The sequence below is a fragment of the Platichthys flesus genome, chromosome 1 (genome assembly GCF_949316205.1).
Source record: "Platichthys flesus chromosome 1, fPlaFle2.1, whole genome shotgun sequence".
NCBI classification, from domain to species: Eukaryota; Metazoa; Chordata; class Actinopteri; order Pleuronectiformes; family Pleuronectidae; genus Platichthys; species Platichthys flesus.
The window spans coordinates 14,909,961-14,932,731 of record NC_084945.1 but is presented as its reverse complement, the minus strand read 5'-3'; the positions used below and the strand labels follow the sequence as shown (position 1 = coordinate 14,932,731).

Genomic DNA, 22,771 nt, shown 5'->3' with positions numbered 1-22,771 from the left:
TTCATTCAGTTTGTCACATAGCTGCACGCTTCTTCCCTTTTCATTGACCCGAACAGTGAGTGGGAGCAGTGAAAGGATATATTCTTGTATCCACTTCATCACTCCCATGAAAATCACTCCCAGAAAACCTGATTATGCAAGTAGTCCTTGCATAATCAGGTTCAGAAACCAAGGGCTTCACCTCTTTTACAGCATTTGTATGCCGTGAATCAGTCGACTGTGTAAATTACTTTAATGAATCTGTCAAAGGAAGATTTTGGAAAAAGCCAGAGTTGAACACAGGAGGGATAGGCCTGTGCATGCCTGGCATCCTATTGCAAACACCTGGGCTGCTCCTTATCAGATTCATCACAAGCACTGATGCTGTAGGTCATCAGACTAAGTAAACAGACGAGCATTTCTAGAAATGTTGAGATAAAGTTCGCTGGAAAATTGACCAGATGGCTTTAGACTGAGCGTGTGATTTTTCTTTTTTTTTCTTTCTGACTAGTAATACAAAACACGTTTCTACAGTCCTACTTACAGGTGGAGAAAGCTGTAGCTGATGAATGTGGCACTAACATTAACCTCCACCCTCTCAGCTTATCGTCATGTCTTAAGAGATCTTTGGGGACTGAGGAGTAAAAATACAAATACTCTGACCGTCTGTTTCTTTAAAGTAATCAAATTCTTTAGGATTATTAAAACTAGTACACTGCTCGTTCTAACCCTGTCTGTTTGGAGTGGGCTGTTTTCTTGGCCTGTGGTGATGCTGCTTGTAGCTCCATTTCTAAAACTGTATAAGTGACCTGCAGTATCTGTGGCAAGAGTCGACTGACTGCAAGACTCAGTCCACAGAACCCTGATTCCTGTTTGTATAAAGTTTATTAATCAATATTGAATATACATCCTCTCTCGCTCTCTCTCTCGACATCTTTGCTGGTGTCTTCTACATGTCGACACCTTTTTTTTCGCTGGGAGATATTTGTTTTCCTTTTCGTTTTTTCTTCATTTTTGTGTCTCACGCACGTTGAAAGGATCATCTACCTCTCCAGCTCATTCGCTGTGAATCTAGCAGGAGATGCCCTGCTGTGTGTGTGTGTGTGTTTGTGGATGCCCAGAGCACTTTAATAGAAGCCTGTTGGGTTTAAATAGTTTCTTCAGTAGTGAGCATGCTTTGTCTGTAGGTATGGCACAGTTATGCCAAACCTCCAACTATCCTGTTCAGGAATGGCCGCAATCCAGAGAGGATTGCGTCATGGTTTGAAGGGCATTAAGGATACATATCTATCTGGCTGACCAGGGGGATGCACCTGACTGGAATGTGATGTTCAGCCCCACTGTAGCAGGTTCTTGAATCTCGTTACTGCAGATCTATCCAGTGAGGCTCAGGCTTAATGAAAGACCCGTCGTGAAAAGGGCAAATCTATTTTTTTTTCTTCTCATGTGTGATGGTAGTCTGTCATCTATTTTCCCTGCTACCTTGACTTTATTCAGGTGCTGTCGGCACTCCAAGGTTACTTAGGCAGTATTTAACATATGGTCAGCTCCGCTCGTCTCATCAACACAATGTTTTCTTTTGGATAAATGGGAATTCTTATGTGTTTAAATGGCTCAAAGCCCAGAATCTGTCTTTATAAGTTTGTCTCAGACTGTGGCGCAACCACAGCACTGAGGGAGCACATTCTTTCACAAGAAATCTGTGTTTGAGAAGAACACTACCTGTGGGGGTGTGTAAATGTATATGTGTGAGCGAGGGTGTATATGTAATATGTAATATAAAATATGCTTCTCACTTTCTCATTCTTCCTGCTCTCCAGGCATGGAACACGATGTGCTGGAGAAGTGGCAGCAGTAGCCAACAATGGGATCTGTGGAGTCGGTGTGGCCTTTGACGCCAAGATTGGAGGTATGGTCAAACAGAAATAAATGGATTATTTCTCTAATCTCAGAAGAGCCAGACTTTAGCTTGTATTCCGATTTCGTCTGTACTGACAGAAAATCTGAAATACTTCTACACAGCCTACGTTATTGTCGGTCAGTTTCTCAGGCACTGCATGCCACTGGATCTTTCTGAGCATCACCAAAGTTATGATGTGGATTAGCTCTGCACTGTAAGAGTATTGTTTGTTTCATGGAGTCAGAGTATGGGGATAAGCGCCGTGATAAGCACTTTATGAAATTGTAATGCTTTCGATTTTCAGATCTTTTGTTAACGTAATGTCTAACTCACTGATCTCTCCTTGTGCACAAGTGAGAGAAAAATTGCTGATAAAGCTCTTCTATTCTTCTGCCCCCTCACGTATTAGGTTTAATGTACGTGGACAAAACATTATATACATTTTAATGTAATGAAATTCAATACACTATTACTGAATTACCAAATGTTCGGTATTAAAGTATTTTATAACAAATATGGTTTATGTCAGAGGTGGATTGTTTAGATTGTACAGATTATTCCAATGAAACTACTAACTCGGTGAAATCAGAAACATCTGGTTGTGCTCATGTTTCCTCTAAAGAAGTCGGAGAACAAGAGAGATAGAGGCGTCAGTGTTTGACTGCAGTGAATTGTTTTTATGGTTTGTCTAAAGCCATCGTAAGATATTTCTTGAGAGCTGTCACAGATAGACTGAAGACAAATTGTCAGAATGCACATTTCCCAGGTGTCATTGCCTGAAGAGCCAGCGTCTGTTAACACCAATTTGTTCATGCAGAGTGATGCAGGCTTTACTCTTCTCCTATTTTCACAGGGTTAAGGTCATTGCTTAAGACCCACTTCTTCTCACTGGATTTAGTCTGTTATTGTGCAATATTTTAATTCTTAAGTATTTATGCCTTTTAACGTGTTATTGCACTTGTACGTTCAATTTATTCTTTGTTTTCATGTATATCTACATATTCTCTTATTCTAGTCTTAAGCATGTTCAGTACTACCAACAGTGGTTAAAGTGTTATTTAAATACATTTTGTCTTGATTTAGGAAATAAGTAAAATATAGTCCAGATCAATTCTATGACAGTTTGCTGCTAATTGAATAATCTGTTATTTTAGATTCTTGTTTGGACAAATAACTTATTGTTATTGACATTAACATTTAATGATACGAAACCCTCAAAGGATAAGCAGGATGGATGGGTGAATGGAAGTATTTTCTGTCTTATAGTTTGGCAATAGGCACAAAGACAGTGATCTTACCCAATCATGCCTGTGTTCTTACTCCCCTGCGTTTTACTTATTGCTAAATGAGCTCTCGTGAGAGCTAAAAAAAAATACCGTTAGCATACATGAATTCGCTCAGCAAATAACACATCGATTATGATCCAAGATGACTACTGCGGTGCAGTTAATGCCAGTGTTAATTCCTAACATAATATTTTAATTACAGAATTAACAGTTCATTTGTTTATGCGAATGACACACAGACCAACAGCACAGAGTTGTTCGAAAATGTAACGTGAGCAGCAAAAAATTGTGAAATATTAATTTGTTTGTTCTAAAAAGGATTTGCACCCTGATGAGTTGTTGTGCTTCTGCCTCGGGGAGAGAGTGTTTTTGTTGTTTCTGTCTCCATTCTTCAAAAGGAGCTTCAGTAACTCTGATATTAAAAAAACAACAAAGTTGATTTGCATAACATTTTCATTGTGTTGTAGTTATTTTATTATTTCATGATGTTTTGTTTTTTTCTCAGTGTGATTCTAACATTGAAGCTACATTCAGTGAGATATTAGGATGAAAGTGAGTTATTGTTATGTTGCTGGTACATGGACTGTGTTAGTGTTTGCTCGTTTCTTATTGCTATGCTGAGGATGTGTTTTCAGTGTTGGATGCTCAGTGTCATTACTGTTCTGCTTATTCCGGTAGCCTCCAGCTTACCTCTAGCTGTAATAAAGTTTTGAACCCTGTCAGAATAGGGCCATAACTCTAGTTTTTATTATCATTCCAGATGGAAAGTGTGAATGTACCACAACACATTCAGCTTTACTAATATAACAAGTGGGCTGTTTGTTGTCATGTAGGAGGAGCAGGAGACAAACAGTGTTGTGAAAAACCTACACATGTGATTATGTCCACACTTTTTCCCATCTGTAGGATCTGAAGTAAGAACTGAAACAGTCCTTTCGAATCATGTTTACTCTGTGTTCCATAAAATACTTCTTCAACCTTCTGAGGGTCACCACCCAAACTGAGGGTAGCCAGAAATTCCCATTGTCTTTGTTTCACTTGCCACCTCTCGCTGCTGCAGTTAATTTCTACTAACTCGCCTGACACAATTTGGATCCATTCCCTTATTCAAATCCTCGCCAGAATTTAATGGGCTCTTCCTTCGGCCATGTCCCGCCCTTCCACAATTTTTTGGTGATCATGCATGTAGATTTTGTGTAATGCTGACAACTATCGGACAGAAACACAGATGAGAACATAACCTGCTTGGCAGATGTAACAGTAGTTAACTTGCAGTGAATTCCAAAGGTCACAAAGCGACTCATGAGTCTCCCTTTCAACATCGATATTTATAATACTGTACATGAATATAAATAACAGCATTAAACTTTGATGTACCACCTGTCTCTGGGTTTTGGGATGGATGGATATTTTGGACACAGACCGGAGATACTGGATTCTTCTCAGCAAATCACATGGCCCTCTCACAGCAGGCTGCCATGGAAACACAAGCAGCACGGCGCCTGTTTGATTCTTTCGGTGAACTTCAAAGAGCCAGAGCTTGGTTATTTTAACCCATGTATTGCAGCATTGACTAACCTGTCCTGCAATGCTTCAAATGGGGGAAAGTTTGCTTTAAAGTGTCTTTCATTCCTCACCGGTTACCTGTGAAGGATTGTTGCTAAAAGAGAGAAGCGAAAGTTCTGTTTTCAGAAGCCCTACGAAACTGAAGCAGAAATAATTGGTTAGGACAAAACGCCTCACTCCCTGTGTACCTATACTCCATTGTTATGTGTGCATTTATATTTTATCTCTGGCAAAGCACTAAATCTGCAACCACTTGAAATTTATAAACAAGTCTTAAGTTGAAGCCTCCCATGAAATATCAGATGATTTGTTCGCACAACTGCACCAATGTCCCCCAGACACGTAGGCGAAGACAACAAAAGCTTTCCATCATTTTTTTTACCTGAATTCTCAGTCTCCTATTTGCTTCATACTTGAAGAGGTAGTTCGCCCACAATGTAATTGATCTCAATCCATTTTTTATTGCCATGTCTCGTTTTTTTCTCCCTCCAACCAGATCAAGCACCAAAGCAAATCAGTAGAAATGATGTTTGATTTACATGGTGGCTTCTATTGCAGCCTCACTGCAGACGCACAAATACAGAGGTTCTGCACAACTGCACAAACTCTACAAATACACACAGACGTTGTGCAACATTGAAGTGTGTAAATATGCAAATCAAACGGCAGTGCTGTGCCATTGCACATGTCAAACCTTGCTGAACATGAGCGCAGTCAGAGCTGCAACACAAGGAACTACAGCAGTGTAGACGAACAGCATCTTGAAAATCCAGATCACCTGCAGCACTTGTTGGGTGCTTCAGTGTAGTCTTTTCTTCTTTTTTGCTGCTAGAAAGAGCATGGCACCGATTTAGATTTGCTTTAGCCTGTAGCCTCGTTGCAGGCACAACAAAAATGGAATTCGCATAGCAGAAGCAGAGAGATGTTTTTTATTCCACACTTTCCTCCTTTCCTTTCCCACATCATCCGCAGTGCAAGTCAGTCAGGGATTCAGTTGTTTGTTTTTAGCAACTCACAACTCAGCACTGTCTCATAGATACAGAACAAGTCAACAGATTCCTGCCAGGTCAAAATGTTCATCGTACACAGATATACTGTGTGACTTGGAATAGATAAACATTATCAGTTTCCACTTACAAAAATAATCTCATTTTCAATGTTGGTTTTATTTTTTAGTCACTGCTGTGTTTGCATGTTTTGAACTTCTTGGTGTCTTTGCCTCTCAACCTGATTTTAGCTTTGGTTCTGCTTATAAACTCTTCTTGTGTTAAATATGTGTTTATTTATAATGTGAAATTCAAAGGATTATTAATAGCACCATTATTGGTATAATACAAACAATTGCAAATAATAATTGTGCGTCTTAAAGAATGTTGTTCAGGCTTTAGAAGTATTTTGACCAATCACTTCACTTGGTTTCTTTGTTCATTGCGTTTTCAGTTTTTAATATGAACTGTATGTGTGTGTGTATGTTTGCAGGTGTGCGTATGCTGGACGGCGAGGTGACTGACATGGTGGAGGCCCAGTCCCTCAGCCTGAACCCCCAACACATCGACATCTACAGTGCCAGCTGGGGCCCGGAGGACGACGGAAAGACGGTCGACGGACCTGCCAAGCTTGCCAAAGAAGCCTTTCTGCGTGGAGTTACAGAGGTGTGTGTGCGGTTGTGTGTTATGCGAGAGTTTCTATGAGAGATGGAAATTATTTACTGCCTGTGTGGGGCTTCCTTTCAGCGGGCGGTAATTGAACAGTTCAAGCATGAGCGGACACAAACGGGAAGAACAAAGCAGTTCTCGACCCTGACCGTTATGAATTGAAAGTTATGTCCTCTAAAGGGCCGACAGGAAGGAAAATCTTTGACAATGAATAGAAGCAGCGCTGACAAAAGTCAAAGTATGAAAAGTTCTTATTTATTTAAGTATTCATTGTTAGTTGGCGCTTCTCAAACTGCCAGCTCATCTTTGATCCCACACTTTGTTCTTTTTTTCAATCCAAGTTGTTTTATAAATTCTGAACGGTAACTGGAGCTTTCAATTACTTGACGAGCATTTCTAATCAAAAGCTTCCAGGCACATGCCTGATTATCTGCATAGACAGGATATGTGGGGGGGGGGGGGGGGGGGGGGTAATTTTGAAAACTAGCCTGTCAGCATCTAACAACCAGGCCACCTAAAAAAATTGTTACACGCTGTCGTGTAACGTGCCCTGTTTTCAGCAATGGCACTTGTTTCATTTCTTGTTGGGCCTCTGTCAGAAATGTAAAGCAAACAAGTCAACATATTAATAAGCATACTGATCACACCCTGTGGTCCCACATCTGTACTCCATGAATACATACATCCATCTTGGTATAGACCAGTTGGATTCAGGGCATGTGCCATAAAGCTGATTGGAACTGCTGACACTGACTACTAAGATAATTGCCACAGTGATAGTGCTGTCAGATGGTGGTGTGGGTGGTGCAGAGCTGGGATTGATCAATGCAGATGGAGACAGTGCCACTCAATACAATAAAGTGGCTCTTAGAGGAAAATTATTGCACTTCAAAGGCTGAGAGGTTGGATGATTTATTACAATGAGCTGTTGTCATGGCGCCTTTTTGTATTGCATCGCTGTCATGCGATATTTAGCCCTTTTTAATTTACTGAGTGACCACCCTGGCCTCTGTGATGTACCCTACGTTTTAATGGGCCCCTTTTGAAATGAGCCCTGAAATTAATTTGCCCCCTGATAACTAGGGTTCCCATTAAGATTGAATGAGATTTTGTTCCTTTCTGGATTGCGGATGAATGAAAGGTTCTGAGGTGGTCGTCCCTTTCCGCTGGACTAAATCTGATGTATGTTCTCATAGGGCCGCAGTGGTTTGGGCTCCATCTTTGTGTGGGCCTCTGGAAATGGAGGGAGGGAGAAGGACAGTTGTAACTGCGACGGCTACACCAACAGCATCTACACGCTGTCCATCAGCAGCTCCACCCAGAACGGCAATGTCCCCTGGTACAGTGAGGCTTGCTCCTCCACCCTCGCCACCACCTACAGTTCGGGGAACCTCAACGAGAAGCAGATAGTGAGTTGTGGTTGTATCTGTCTTTCTCTGTTTCCTTCACACTCGGTCTGTAACACTGAGGTTCTGCTTTAATGTGTATAATAGAACTGGGACACTTTTTATTTCCTTAGTTTAGTTTAGTTGCCCTATAACTCAGTAACTGTAGCTATACACATACAGTATAAAGCGAAATATATTGATCTGCACATTCATTCTATTCTTTCACAACTTATTTGTTTTTTTCTCCGTTTACCCTCTTGTCTTATTTTTAATGAAAATGTAACATGTGAAAGTCCTTCTGCAGTCTTTTGCTGCACTTGTCACAAACTCATGTTTGTCTCACATTCCCTGTGGTGTCAACAACATAGTGTATTCCCCTGGACCCTTACCCTTATCTTAAACAATTAAATACTTACACTTAATCAATACTTTAATATGAACCTATTTCTTATCTTAACCTTAAAACCAAATATTAGCACGGCAGTCTACGCCCCTGAGTCTACATGGATCAGAGACACACACCCTCTTACTTTCTGCCTCCAGCATAGAGTTAAAAGACCAGACCAAACAGACGGACAGCTTATGACATCTCAGTGACATGAAGCTGGTCCCTTAATGCTTCAGTGCTGAACTTGTTTAATCGTGCTGTCACTCATGAACCAGCGAATGATGAGATGTAGAGAGAGGTGTGGACCTCTGAGTTATGCAGAAGCGAATATGTAGATGTCTTTCTTTTTTTTCTTCCTCTTTTTAATTACACTCAAATTATCCTTCTCTTTCAATTTAAAGTAAGGGGGATATGGGAAGCTCCCGAATGCATAATTTGGCTGCTAACGTCAGTTCTGCCTGGGCATTTATTATTCTGTTAAGTCTGTTAAAAGATCATTTTCTGGAGTCTGTGCATTAGTCAGCCCACTGAGCAGATTTATTTTTATTCCAGCTACTTATCAGTCATTTCCAGTTGTCTAGATCAACCGCCCCTTTAGGACTAAACAGCAGGGCATTGGGGGCCTTTTTCCAATCCATTATACTGTAACCCTTCTCCTTCCTGAAATGGGTTTTGCTGAGTGTAAGCACTCTGGTTCTGCTTCACCTTGCTTTAAAGTCATGCATCTGCAGAAATTCCACCTGGGAGTTGCCCAGTACATCCACAGCCCTCTGCTGTGGGTCACCAGGGACATCTCAGCTGGAGCAGTTTGATCTCACTCTAAGACACCTCACTGGTAGTTGTTGTGGGAGGGAGAGTATAAGTTATACAATCCTCCTGCTTTGATTTCCCAGCTGTTCCGGGGAGTCATGCTGTGGATTTTCTGCTCGTAAGTTCCTGCTCTTTCAACCATTAGGCGATTTCTGCCTCCAGCAAATTAGTATAAGATGATAAAAGAAGATGAGACGGAGGAGGAAGATTTTTATCCTTACTTAAAGACATCCCAGTTACCATGATTTTAAATATTTAAATATCTGTATTTTTTTATATAGAAGCACAAAAGCACTTCTGGTAAAAGTTTAGAATGTACGAAGAATGGACCTAACATATGCAAAATAATTAAAGGAGGATGTGGTGAATTTATGTTAAATTAAAGTGAAATACAAGCACAAGAGAATCTGTGTTTTTACCCCTAACAAAATGTACATCATATATTATATTTTCAGTTTGTCTATATCAGAGTGTCTATTAAAGTCCCCCCTGTTTATCCTGCCCAGGTGACCACAGACCTGAAATCGAAATGCACAGATTCTCACACAGGCACCTCTGCCTCCGCCCCGCTGGCTGCTGGGATCATCGCTCTTGCCCTTGAGGCCAAGTAAGTGCTTATCTTCACTTTTCTGGTTCTTACCAAGCCTCGCAATTCTCTTCAGCTGTACAGCCTCATTCTGACCTTTCATACCTGCATTATTCAATGCTTTTAGTTGATTGAATCATTTTCTTTGTAAAATAACATTTCTAAAACATTATTTTGTGATGAGATTCTGGACTAATTATTCCAGTGGAGGATTTTTTTTTTTTTATATAATATAAATTAATCAAATTATTCAGGATAACCTGAGTAGTTTTAATATCTTAGCTGAATGCTTTTTTTTGGGGGGGGGGGGGGCTTTAACCATTGGTCCTTCTTCATTATCCCATATTTCTTCCCTTTTAACAACTTAGTCTCAAAGAATATAATTGTGCTTCTACAAATGTCACAGGCAAGCACAAATCTTTCTTTATGATGGAATAGTGGTGGAGGACAACATGAAAAAATCTGAATTAAAATGAAACATGAGTAATTAGTCTTGTGACAAGATGGCGTTAAGTGAGAGACATAGATTTGCATTTAGAAATGGGTTTAATTGAAGAGACTGCGCAAAGTTGCTAAACAAAAAAGCCTAATTTCACTAAATTGGAAATAAGTTGTTGAACATAGTTACGCAGCGGCTCACAGCAAGAAAAGCAACAGTGAGCTCCTGTGACCCTTTGTGCCTGTTCCCATCAAACCAGCAAGGTTTTCTTTCTCGTCACAACACCTTTAGCTAAAGGGCAGAGAAGGACTTCAAACATGTGTTGACTAATGGTTTAGTGTAGTTGAGGAAAGAATGCAAATGCTGCTTCATTGTATTCTGTGTTTAATCAGCTGTCCACCTGCAGGTTGGGACTATAGGATGTATTGTTAGAGACGTCTGTTTGATCTGTGTGGGTGCCTCAACTTGATTTTAGTATGCCTGACCCTCTGTGTGTTTATGTCTATGTGTGTGTCTCTGTGTGTGTGTCTCTGCCTGCCTGCATATTCACATGTTCCAGTAAAAACCTGACCTGGAGGGATATGCAACATCTGGTTGTACGAACTTCTCACCCTGCCCACCTGCTCACCAACGACTGGAGGACCAATGGGGTTGGACGTAAAGGTACTGAAACTCTTAAGTTCTCGTCCGCCCCTCTGTAGTTCCAGATGCCCTTTGAGACTCATCAACATTGTTTGGCTAATAAACCAAATGCAATGGAATTGAGAGTTTGTGTTAGATTTTTAAATGGGATCCACACCGTTCAGCTCCGTATAGTAGCAACTTCTGACAATTCTGCGATCAGCAGGCCACCATTAGCAGGCCACCATTCATGTGTCTGTTTCCTCTTTTCTCTCCGTCTCTTCAGTCAGCCATTCATATGGATATGGTCTACTTGATGCCAGTGCCATCGTAACAATGGCAAAGACATGGAACAGCGTGGGGCCGCAGAGGAAATGTGTAATCACCATGGTCTCTGAGCCAAGGTTGGTATAACTCACTCACTCACACACACACACACACAGCACCTTAAATGTATCTCAAGTACTTGGTTACATGTGTCTGTTCATATTACAGCTGTTTTTTATAATCTAGTTCACACTAATTGCAGCTAATGAGTAATGTATGCAACCCACGTAGCCTAATCCTAATACATTGTAGAATTAATGTCATTGCGTTCGGCGGAAGGTGCCTCCAGTGCCTCACTTGTGTGACAAGCCAACATCGCTCAGAGATGTTTACAATTTACAAACTTGGCAAACAGCCTTAAGTTTACCCACACAATTTGTTTTGAAAAGTAAAGCGTCAGCCTTTTGGGACAGTGTAAAATTTGGAATTACATGTGAAGGGGCAGTCCACTGATTTTACATATTGTGATTTAAACGAGAAGAGGATTCCTAATACGCATGTATAAAAGACTGTTTACAGTCATCTGTGGCTGTGGTAGACTGACTTTGAAAATAAAATCTGTTTTGCAGGAGAGCACTGGCTAAGATGACAGCAGCACGTAGCAAACAGAAACGTACAACACAAACCTATAATTAGAAAATGATAAGTTCGAAAAAGATCAAATATGAAGAGGACAATCTGGAATCAATAAAGCTGACGTGATCAGGGAGATGAATTGAAAACAATTGAATAAAGCATTAAGTATGTCATCACAAGAAATGAAATGTTAGTAACTAAATGTGCAGGTAATACATTGTTTGCATTGACTGATTGGTGCATTGTTGTTTGGCATTAACTCTTGCTGTTATTAAGAAGCATGATGAGATAATGCTGAACGTATGAGACGCAGGGTCTGATGAGAGAAATCGACATTAAACTGTTCCATGACCGGATGAGATGCTCACGTATGACTGAGCTGTCATTCTACACTGCAGTGATTCCATTTATTTTCATCTTCAACTTGACAGTGGTGGCATCCTGTTCCTGTGCGTGCGTGTGTGTGTGTGTGTGTTGGAGGTGGTGCACCCATGTGTATTGGTGTAGCTGCTTCGCTCTTGAGGGAGCATTTAAAAGAGAAATCATCATCTATCTATCAATTGGCATTCTTGTAATCTAAGATATATTCTCAGCCATTTTATTCCTCCTTCTCCTGGTGTCGCGGCCTAAATACAGTAAAGCGTCTCCTCTTTATTATGCGCTCCGTTAGGGTTTGAGGTTTCTCTCTCTTTTTTTACTGCTGCAGCCGTGAGATGCTCGGAGCAGATGGTCCGAGCGTCTGGGAGCAGCAGTCGAGACAAGTTATTCAATTTGTGTTGTAGGTGTTTAGCTGACTTACTTATTTGGAGTGAGGTGAAATAAATGAGCACAGAGGGGCTCATTGTCATTAACTTAAAAAGAATCATGACACTATTCTCAAGAAGGAGAAAGGAGAAATGGTACTTGAACTGCTACATCACCATTGGCACTAAATCAACATCATCAACCTTATACCAATTACAGTATTTGTCCATTTACTTTGGCTGTAGAGTGAGCGATGAATGAGGTTTTAAGTGATGTTCTGTGGCTGAGAGATTTATGATATCCAGACTGATAGAGGTTTTCATTTTGTGATTCATATTATATCTGTAGGCCAACCATTGTGTTTTCATCAGAAAATGGACTGTGCTTTGAAGCGTGGCGAGCACAGCGGAGCCCCAAAAAAATTCATCTAGTTGCCTTGCTGTGGCTGGTGCTGCTGTCGGTGTTGGAACCTCTGTATGAATAGAGTGATGAATAGAGTGTAGCTGCTGTGATGGTTGAGGTGTAATAGCATGTTAGTGAGAAGGTTACAGGTGTGTTTGCAATGTTTGTGTCACACTGTGAAAAAGAGTGTTTTCACACAGGTGTCATATTTTGCTTGCTTTATAAATGTGGAAATAGGAAAACAATTTCCCAGGGAGGGTCTAACATGCACTTTAACAAAGAATGGAGGAGCATGCACACACATCCACACCCTACCCCCCCCCCCCCCCCCCCCCCCCCCCACACACACACACACACACACACACACACACACACACACACACACACACACACACACAGACTTCATGACTTAATTCTCTGGTTAAAATGCTATAACTCCACGCTGCTTGACAACTGTCAGAAGCTGACTTTATCGTGACTTGCTCGCTAACTGAAATGATGGATTTTTTATGTTTTTTAATACAACTTTATTTATTGATGATCTGGGCATCAGGAGGATTTCAAGTGTTCTAGGAGCAACTCACCAACATTACCTTCAATTGTTTATATCTTGTCTATATAGCCTTTAAAGAGGATTTATCATTCTTTAACATATACTTCGACCAGTGATGCAAAATATTTTATAACCGTAAACTCAACAAACTGGAGTGTGGCATAAGCTTGAAGCTCTGACATATCTTTTCAGGAAGTGAATTATGATTCAGAGACTCTCTTGTTTCTGTGTAACATACTCTACCAAATGGATGGCAGCTCTTTAGGCTTGGCTGCTTCCCAGAATATTTTTGGTGGTTCTGTAAAGCTCGAAACACTCTGGACGTAATCCACATTCATTTCTCTAAAGGATCTTTGCCGTTATGATTCAGAACTATTCCAAAAGTGTTAAATTTCATATGTAAAATGCATGTTAAGTGGCTATATGTGCATAACATGCAGAATGTCAAGTAAACACAGTTGAACAAAAATAATATATATTAATAATTCTACAGCACAATATTGTTTTCCTGTAATCATACAGGGGTTAGATTCCTATTTCATGTGTATCGTTGTCACTGAGGTGACTTTCACCTGCAGCTGCTATTGAGATATTGTTGATAAAAAAGAGCGAAATCTACAGTGACTCAAGTGCTGTTTACAAGTTTGAAGCATATCCCTCTGTTCTTCTCTGCCATCATGACTATTAGAGTGCCGAAAACGTCTCTCAGGCCTTGAATGCAGACGACTGTGCTGCAGTGGTCAGCTGGCAATGATTAAAATCTTCAGCAGCAATTTGTATAAATTTCCATTTCCTCCACCTCCCTTTGTGACTCTGCCTAGAACCACCACAGAATGCATTTCAGTAGCTTAACATGAAAGTATTGAAGGGCACATTGAAGTCATTTTGCATCACAATAATGTGCACATTCATTGTAAATTCCTGTTTAAGATTGTTTCCATGTGAGGCTGCTTCCCAGGTCAAAGCATTTATGTTGTGCTTTAACACCTTTGAGAGAGTCTCAAAGGTTGTTACAGCGAGTGTTCACACAACATCCTGTTTATAATGTGGGCACCTCAGTGTCACTAAAACCTCACGCCTTCCTTCTCCTCCTCAGAATTGTGGTGGATGCGTGTAATCTCATAAGCGGATTTAGGGAAGGGGGGGGGGGGGGGGGGGGGGTGTAACAAGAGCAGGCTGCTTTACTTCCTCAGAGGACACTGATTCAACAGGTTGTGAGCGACTAATCCTTTTCAAGGCCAGAAACTCATCACCAATCACAGGCTCACACACTGGCCCCGAGCAAAATGTCACTCACACACTTACCTGGAACAAAGCTTATCCCAAGCTGAGAACAAGCCAGTAATGATTTCAGCCACTCACAGGCCGAAGTGTGCACACACGCAAGCAGCTACACACACACACACACACACACAGACACACACGCTCCACTGTCTTAACATGTCTTTGCTATGTGTCGTTTCTCACATTTGACAGGAATATTGGCAGCAATCTATCGATCAACATGAGCGTGGACGCCTGCATTGGGTCAGACAGTCACGTGACCTCGTTAGAGCACGTTCAGGCGCGGCTCACCCTGTCCTACAACCGGAGGGGAAACCTGGCTATCCACCTCATAAGTCCTGCCGGCACACGCTCCACATTGCTCCACCCCAGGTACAAACGCACAACTGCACAAGCACACAGATATGTATATATAGTAACTGTTGGTAAAAACAATGCATTTACCCTGCCTGCGTGTTGTTCTCCTGCAGGCCTCATGACTACTCATCGGAGGGTTTTAATGACTGGGCTTTCATGACCACCCACTCCTGGGATGAGAACCCCACTGGGCCGTGGACACTGGAGATTGAGAATGTGGCTGGTGCCAGAGACTATGGTGAAACATCTTCATCATTTATTAAATAGATTTAAAAAAAAAATTATAATAACTTTTTTCTCGAATCACCTGCATATTTAATTTCATTTGCTGCTTACTTTTCTGAATAATCGTTTGATAGTTGAAAGGTCTGAAAACATTTCCTAAGATATTAAGATATCCTCAATTTCTCATTTTTAAATAAAGACAGATTTTTATTAGTAGGGTTAGTCAGGCTCACTAATAGTTGCATGTGACATTAAAGCCCACACCTCCGCCATGTCCCAACAGTCTCTTTATGAAACCAAATATAAATTCACTAGATCCAGATTTTTATTTAGATCTGCACCAAGTTTTGCACACACTAAATATCCGTCCCGAGGGTTGTGGTCCAGACAAGTGCTCATTGAAAAAATCGTATCGTTGACCCGTCTCGGAATCCTCAGCAAACTAAAACCATCAAGTTTGAAGTGGAGCAAACGACAGACAGAAAGAAAGACAGAAATATTATGAATTTTTGAAAGAGAGCAGAAGTAGAACACTTCATACCTCCCTCCTTATGAAGGTGATTTACTAAAGTGGGACCTCTTAAAGGCCCTACACTGAGATGTGCACTTTATGACACACTTATTAAGCTCAAAGTGAAGTCATGCTGTCTTCAAATTGCATCTCATTCCAGAGTAATTTTCTGTCACTTAATGCAGAAACTCAGTCTACAACAAGTGGTAGATACATTTGACAAATTCACCCTCGGGAGAGCTGGAACCTTGCTGATTTTGACAGGCCTACTTTTCCCCTCTGTTAATTTCTTTTCTTTTTTCTTTTATTCTCCATCTCTCCACTTAGGAACTCTGACCCAGTTCATCCTGGTGCTGTATGGCTCTGGCTCAGCATCATCCAGCTCGTCTGAGATGCAGCAGCCCACCAGCAGCAGCTGTAAGACCCTGGACCTAAGGCAGATATGCATCGGTAAGAATGATGTCGCTGGTCTCATGTTTGGTCCTCACAGGAAGTTTCTGTCACAGCAGCTGAGGACTGGTAGGGTAATGGCAGCGTCATGTGGAGAAGTGATAAGTGAAGTGGCCTGGATACTGTGAGGTGAACGGGATGAAATATTATCCCATATGTGCTCAGCTGCATCTGTTTGCATTGTGTCTCTGTGCCAACTGTCAGCAGCTCTTCTTTAAAGTCACACCTGCTTCATATCAAGAGTCTCTTTAGTATTAGTATCAACTTTGAATGAAGATGTGACTTCTGATGAAATCAAATTATCAAATCTTTTTCATCATCTCATCTAAATTTAATGTTGTCCTCCACACTGCAGTCTCCTACTGAATCCAAATCCAGTTCAAGGTCTAAAGCTCCCACTAACAGTGCCAGGTCCACCTACACTTCATGATGTCTGAAATAGTGACAGTCTGACCCCTACAGGCTGTCAGATGTATGTACATACTGACAGAAAACTGCATAAACCTAATCATCTGAGGGTTACCTTAATATGATCACAACAATTGTTATCATGTACTCTGTAGAGCAACGGGGTTTTACAACTTTGGGCTTAAGACTTTATTTTCTTTGTTCTTGAACAAGTTGACAAGCTGCTGTTGTAAATTACATTTTCCTTCCTGTGTTGACTCACCCTCCTGTTTGCAGCTCTGTTACCCCCGGGCAGCCAGAGTCTGTTAATTGCTATTACAGGCAATGGTCTGCATCTGGACCTGCTGCAAATGGAAATGGGTCCGTCTATTTAAACGTCTCTGCAAATCAATTGCAAAGCGTTTCATCATCAGTTTTTTTTAGCAAGCAAGTGATGCACTAACAAAAAGTGGAAATGGCAACATGAAAGTGAAATTGCCTCAAAGCCTGCCTCACAATGACCCATGGATGAGTGAAAACAGAAGTGTTACGCAAACAATTTGCATATTTCCAAATGCACACTTGCTATTTTGAGAGCATAACTGACAAGTGTAACACCACACACTGCACTAAATGTACACAATGCATTCAATTGTCATAAAGAGTGACGCTCGTTATTCGCCATCTTGGCTCTGTAGCAAAAGGGGAGGACGGCTTAAATGACGTCCAACAAAAGGACAAGAGGACACGTTGTCAGTAAACCCTTCATTGTTAAGTTAAGTCTGAAAATGAAGAAATCAGCTGACACAAATTTTAGCAGGCGTAGATCACATTTACATAGATCATAACTTCTGCTGTGAGCACTGTGTCGGTATTTGTTTGTGGACAGAAGAACCCGGTCAGACACACAGCTATCATTCTTGAACCATGTTTTCTGAGGTATGAGTGACTGGGCAGGAGTCCTGGTTCTCTGTTTATGTCTCCTAGCTCCTATGAGGAGGGAAAAGAGGAGTGTGAAGGTTAATTTCAGTTTCTTTCTCTGTGTTACAGAATGCAACGCCGGCGACTACCTCTTTCAGAAGGGCTGTGTGAAAGAATGTCCGGCAGGCTACTCAGTGGGCTCCCAACCCCTTAACTACACAGTGGGAAACTTCATATCGCCAGCTTCCGTCCCAGCTTGCCTTCCCTGCCCACCGCCCTGCGTGACGTGCAGCAGCCTGAGCCCAGAGGCCTGCCTGTCCTGCCCCCCTCACAGCTCCCTGGACAGCTTCTCTGGCACCTGCCTGCATCAAAACCAATACATGCGCGAGTCCCCTGGCACCTTTATAGTGGGCCCGGATAACCGTGACACGCAGGTCAAGCTCAGCTCCCAGCTGCCCATCACCGTTGCCGTGCTCAGCTGCATGGCCATCATCGCCACCTTCGCTGGCATCTTCCTGCTGCTGCAGCTGCGCTCAGGCGCCGTCATCAAGCTGCCTTCTTTGGAGGGAGGTGGCGGTCTTGGGGGTAGTTTCAGCCTCGGAGGAAATAGGGTGGTATCTTACCGTGGCATTCCGACAGTGTGGGGGGATGACGGCGTAAACACAGACTCCGATAACGAAGAGTTTGACGTCCACAATGAGAGGACTGCCTTTATCAAAACACAAAGTGCTCTTTAATGCCTCCCGCACATCCCTCCTTTTCTCCTGCTTTTAAGATCCTGTCAGCCCCTTTTCTCTGATAATTCAGGGCTGTGGTAACTGTCCTTTCACAGTCATCCCTTCTTCTTTTTCTCTCCGCCTGGGTTTTCAGATGAGTCCCGCTCCGGGCACTTGTCTTCCCTTTTGCTTGTGGGAGACCTGATGGGAAGCTGCTGTCTCTCAGAGCTCGGGATGGCCCAAGCTTTGCTTTGTTCACACATCAACGCATTTCTATTAAACTGGCTCTCTCCCTCCTCTTACCCTCAATCAATCCCAGTGTCTGTGCAGAGTCCATTTTCCCCTCCAGCTCCCCTTTCCTACAGTAAGCAAATGATTATTATTTCCTTCTCACTATTTCTCACTTTCCTTTAGTCTCAGTGCAGTAGCCAGAGGAGATTGTAGATTGTGAAAAGCAGACATGTGTGTTTGTGTGAGAACGAACGCATGTCTGAATGACGTTGTGCGACTGTGAGTGTGTAAATCTGATGAATAGTGTTGTGCCCTTTAATAGTAAAGCTGCTCCTGTCACATTAAGACAACTTAAGACAACTTTAACAACTGATAACAACAACAAATATAATTCTATACACAGTGTTGTTTGGTGACAGTAACGTCCAAACATCTGTTCAGAAAAGCCTCCCTTATCCGTAGTGCTTTACGAGTGCGTTTTAAAAATCAGAAGCGTAATAAGTGAGAAAGAAATGTCCAGACTTTGCTGATTTAAAATTCTGTGTCAAGAGTCAGAGAAACAAAAGAGGCTGAGAGCCTTCTGGAAACGTCATCTGTCATCTTCCTTTTCATTACCAGACGGTTATTGTTTTTACTTTGAGCAAAATCCATCTTTCATTGAGTCGCTCTTTTTATCTAAACAGTCATTGTTCGATGTGTGATTGGGGGGGGTGCTTTAGTTCTTCTGTTGTTGACATGATCTGGAACGATCTCTCAGCTCTGGCAGAACAAACTGAGTCAAACAACTGCGACTTTTTTCCTGCCTTCTGGGATTCTCAATGAACAGATCGATCGTGGTTAAGAAACTCTAAATTCTCATGGAGGGCTCGCACACACACCACACACACACATACACACCACACACACAGAGAATTGCAGATTGGCTACTCTATCAACCCTGAGGCAACATCCCTTCAGGGGATACTTAATGTCTGACGTGCTCACACCCTGCGGCTGAGAGAGAAGCAGCTGAGATGCGGATTGGCCCCGGCACAATGTGGGACCGTCGAGCACATGAGCTTCTCCAAGCAGCTGGCGGCTGTTGAGTTACCTGTGATTGATTTCTTGAGGGAGCTGAAATGGCAACGATACATTAAGGCTTTCCCCTTTAGTCAGAGCACATTAGCACCACAAACACCTATTATACACAGCTCGTATCAAAATTACTCAAAGTGTGTGTGTGGTCAAAGGTGGAGAAAAGATGAATCTGCCTTCTGACGGGAATCTTTCTTTTCCTCCCTCATCTCACCGCTCTTTTTGTTCAATTCTTGAATATTGATTGGAATTCCTGCGTCGAGTCTCCGCATCCCATCAGCGTCTCTGCGCTTCCCCCCCCTTCATCTGATCTGAATTTCAGATCATCTCTCAGTGTACTTGCCAATTAATTATATTCTGAATGATGCTGAACTATTTATTCTGAGAGATTTTTAATTATACCTTTAGGGAAGATAGTTTTAGAGTGATTTTTCTTCCGGGCAGGTTATGATCTAAAATATGCAGCTATTGATTAATCCAGTGTAGCCACATTGAATTAATTGATCTCTTTTTCTGCTTTGTTGAATTGCTGATGATGATTATTATTATTATTATTATTATTGCTAGTAGAAACACAGCGGCGCTTGCTGAGAGAGGTTGTCATGGTGATGACATGCATACAAAACTGCAGCTGCTCATCCTTTTATCTACCTCTCATATCATTCAGCAAGGTTTCATATGCAGTCAGAGGAGCTGTTCAATGATTATAGAGGTCACATTATATTTAGGACAGATATGAAAACACTCAAATCTGTGTTGTAGAAGAGAAACACGCAATTTGCAATTCAGAAACTGTAAAGCTGCTGTGTAAATCCTAGTCCTCTATCGCTCCTGAAGTGTGTGTTTACCTTTATGATCAGCGCTCATGGGCAGTCATCGGCTTTGTAATAGAAAATGGAGGGTTTGCCCATAGATCTTATTGGCCAGCGTTTTAAGTGCTGAAATCGATGTAAAATAGTTGTGGGCGTTTGTTTTCCTCACCTCTCGCACTCAGTCTCTTACTCAGACTGTTCCTCTTGGGGTTAAGACCTTTTTCACTTCTGTCACTGACAATCAATTTCCTTTATTTTGGGGTGAAGGTGCAAAACCGCACAAAACAAATCCATTTTAATGTAACAGCGTGTGTTGGGAAGCCTTCAAAGAAGGAGAAACACATGAATACTGCGTGTAGAGTTGAATGTTATTTGAATAGAAAAAGTTTGGTCAAAGACAAAAAAAATATTTTAAAAAATCCGCAGAGAATAAAGAAAATTGAAACCTGCCAAAAGTCCTGTGCAGATGGATGGAGAAGAGCTGGTGTGTGTCCTCTCACACACAACATTGTGCCAGGAAGCCTAATTCATCTCAGATGGCCAGTGCAGGTGGAGCACATTTGGCTTATCGTGGCAGGTTCCGCCAGAAAGCACTAAACTGGATTGGAAACCAACCAGAGGATGTGGCCTTAGAGAAAGTTTATACTGTTTGTGTGCTGTACATTAGTGCCCACTGCCATTTAGGCTTTGATTAGCCCCAGTTTAAGACACACTCATTAAAAAATGTAATAACTGCAGCCTCAGACTGGAGACACCAAATATGATTGGCTTCCCATCACGGTTAAGTGTGCAAACAACAGATTATGTTGCTCATTATCTGTTGTGGCAACAAAATTGCCTCCGAAAATTATTTTTTATTAAAGTCTGGAGACTCTGAATTTGCCCTTTTAGGTGAACAATACCGTGGGACCTCTACCAGTTTGATGCCATTATTATGGATAATTGATGCTCAGTCCAGTCAGCTTTTGTATATTCAACATCTTCCCTTAGAAGAGATACTTATTGCTTCCAGAAACACGACCGTTTCTCCAGAAGTGCACGCATGAAATCATTTATCCATCATGTTGTCGTCACTACAGCTTGATAAAACTCTGAAAACTTTAAACTGATGAACTCTGAGTATTCAAGTGTCTTAAACTTTTGAGAATATCACGGACGCAGACAGGCATTAAGTAGCGAGTGCTTCCAGAGCACGGAGAGAGAAACCATTAGCAGTCAGCGTTCTCCTTTCACTGCAAGAACGTGATGGAAACGCCACACTAAAAAAGAGTAAGAGGTTCTCTAATCGTGCCAGAAAACTGCTCCTAATTATAAGGCAACCTCTTCATTGGCACTGGAGTGTGAAGCCTTTTAATATACAAAGTCACAGGAATGTTAGAAAAAAAAGTGCTTGTTGCAAATTGTTGTCTCTGATTATAAAAGAAAGAAGACACAGTCTTTATATGAACTGATTCATGTCATGCGGAGCTGCTGTCCGCCTGCAGGACGCAGCCGGAGGTGACCCGTATTAAGTCGGAAAGAGTTGATCTGAGCAATATCTTTGGCATAACCAAAGACAATCATTTCAGCGCTGTGTGATGTAGTGCTTAGACGCATTTTGCTTTCAGGTTGTCACAGTCCATCGACCCGTTCGCTTGCGTTCAAAGTGTTACGTTGATCTCATCCTGTCATCTCTGCCCTTTTTGTTTTGAGACACCCTGTTCAGCAGCTGTGGAGGGAGGAGGTAGAATGTATCCCATCTCCATTAACTTAAGGGCTGAATCAGATCTGCGTGCGTCCGTGTGTGTGCACATGCTTGTTGAAGTATAAATAAAACACTTTGTGACCGGGGGCGGTTGGTGGAGCAGCCTCAGACGACTCGGTTGACCTCCTGCCGCCTTCGGGAGGTTCCTGGCCTGTGGCTGCACACAGTACCTTACATATTTGTGACATATGAATAGTGTACAAGAATGACTATCTTATATGGGACATAACTCTAAAATAAGGCCTATTTTTGTATACATGACTGGTGCAGTGTAATTTTCTTGTAATTTAAGGATTTTTTTTTTCTTTTGCTCTTTTTCTCTTTATTTAATTGATGTCAATTATAGATTCTACTAAAATAAAGATCTATGCAAATTTGAATGTGTCTTTATTCACTTGAACAATTTGTATCAGTACTTGGTGGTATTAACTTAGAGTGAGTGATAGAACAACTTAACTTAAAGTACTAGATCAAAGTAAACACACTAAATATTAAGTATAAGCCCTGCAGTGATCGTCTTTTTTAAGCACAAGTTTCTACAGTTTAATTTGAGTTGTATGAAAAGTGAAAGAACTAATGTTTGCTCTTTTGTGGAACCAACACTTCACTCTGGCATATCAACTACTGTGGGATTTGCATGAAAGGTTATTCTGAGTTTCGTGGACTAAAAATCCCCCCTGACATACAAGATAAGTAAAAATTATACTTGAGTATAATTTTAGTGTTCTTCACTTAACTGTTTAATTTCCCTTCTACTTTACACTTTACTATATTTTAATGGAATCATTCCGTCACTTTTTACTCAATTCTACTGAAGTTACTAATAATTTTATGGATAT

The 22,771-nt window shown here is 41.5% G+C and overlaps 1 protein-coding gene across 4 annotated transcripts in view; it reads left to right on the top strand.

Annotated features, from left to right (window-relative positions):
- Positions 1 to 22,312, top strand: part of furina (furin (paired basic amino acid cleaving enzyme) a) — a 74,203-nt gene extending 51,891 nt beyond the window's left edge. For all 4 annotated transcript variants that reach the window (XM_062386292.1, XM_062386297.1, XM_062386284.1 and 1 more), the window contains 10 exons: positions 1,800 to 1,888; positions 6,211 to 6,383; positions 7,583 to 7,795; positions 9,479 to 9,579; positions 10,557 to 10,660; positions 10,905 to 11,022; positions 14,697 to 14,876; positions 14,975 to 15,099; positions 15,925 to 16,047; positions 17,485 to 22,312. In XM_062386292.1, coding sequence (XP_062242276.1) covers positions 1,800 to 1,888; positions 6,211 to 6,383; positions 7,583 to 7,795; positions 9,479 to 9,579; positions 10,557 to 10,660; positions 10,905 to 11,022; positions 14,697 to 14,876; positions 14,975 to 15,099; positions 15,925 to 16,047; positions 17,485 to 18,092 — 1,834 coding nt within the window. In that variant the 3' untranslated portion in view covers positions 18,093 to 22,312. The remainder of the gene's footprint in view (positions 1 to 1,799; positions 1,889 to 6,210; positions 6,384 to 7,582; positions 7,796 to 9,478; positions 9,580 to 10,556; positions 10,661 to 10,904; positions 11,023 to 14,696; positions 14,877 to 14,974; positions 15,100 to 15,924; positions 16,048 to 17,484) is intronic.
- Positions 22,313 to 22,771: the final 459 nt, after the last annotated feature.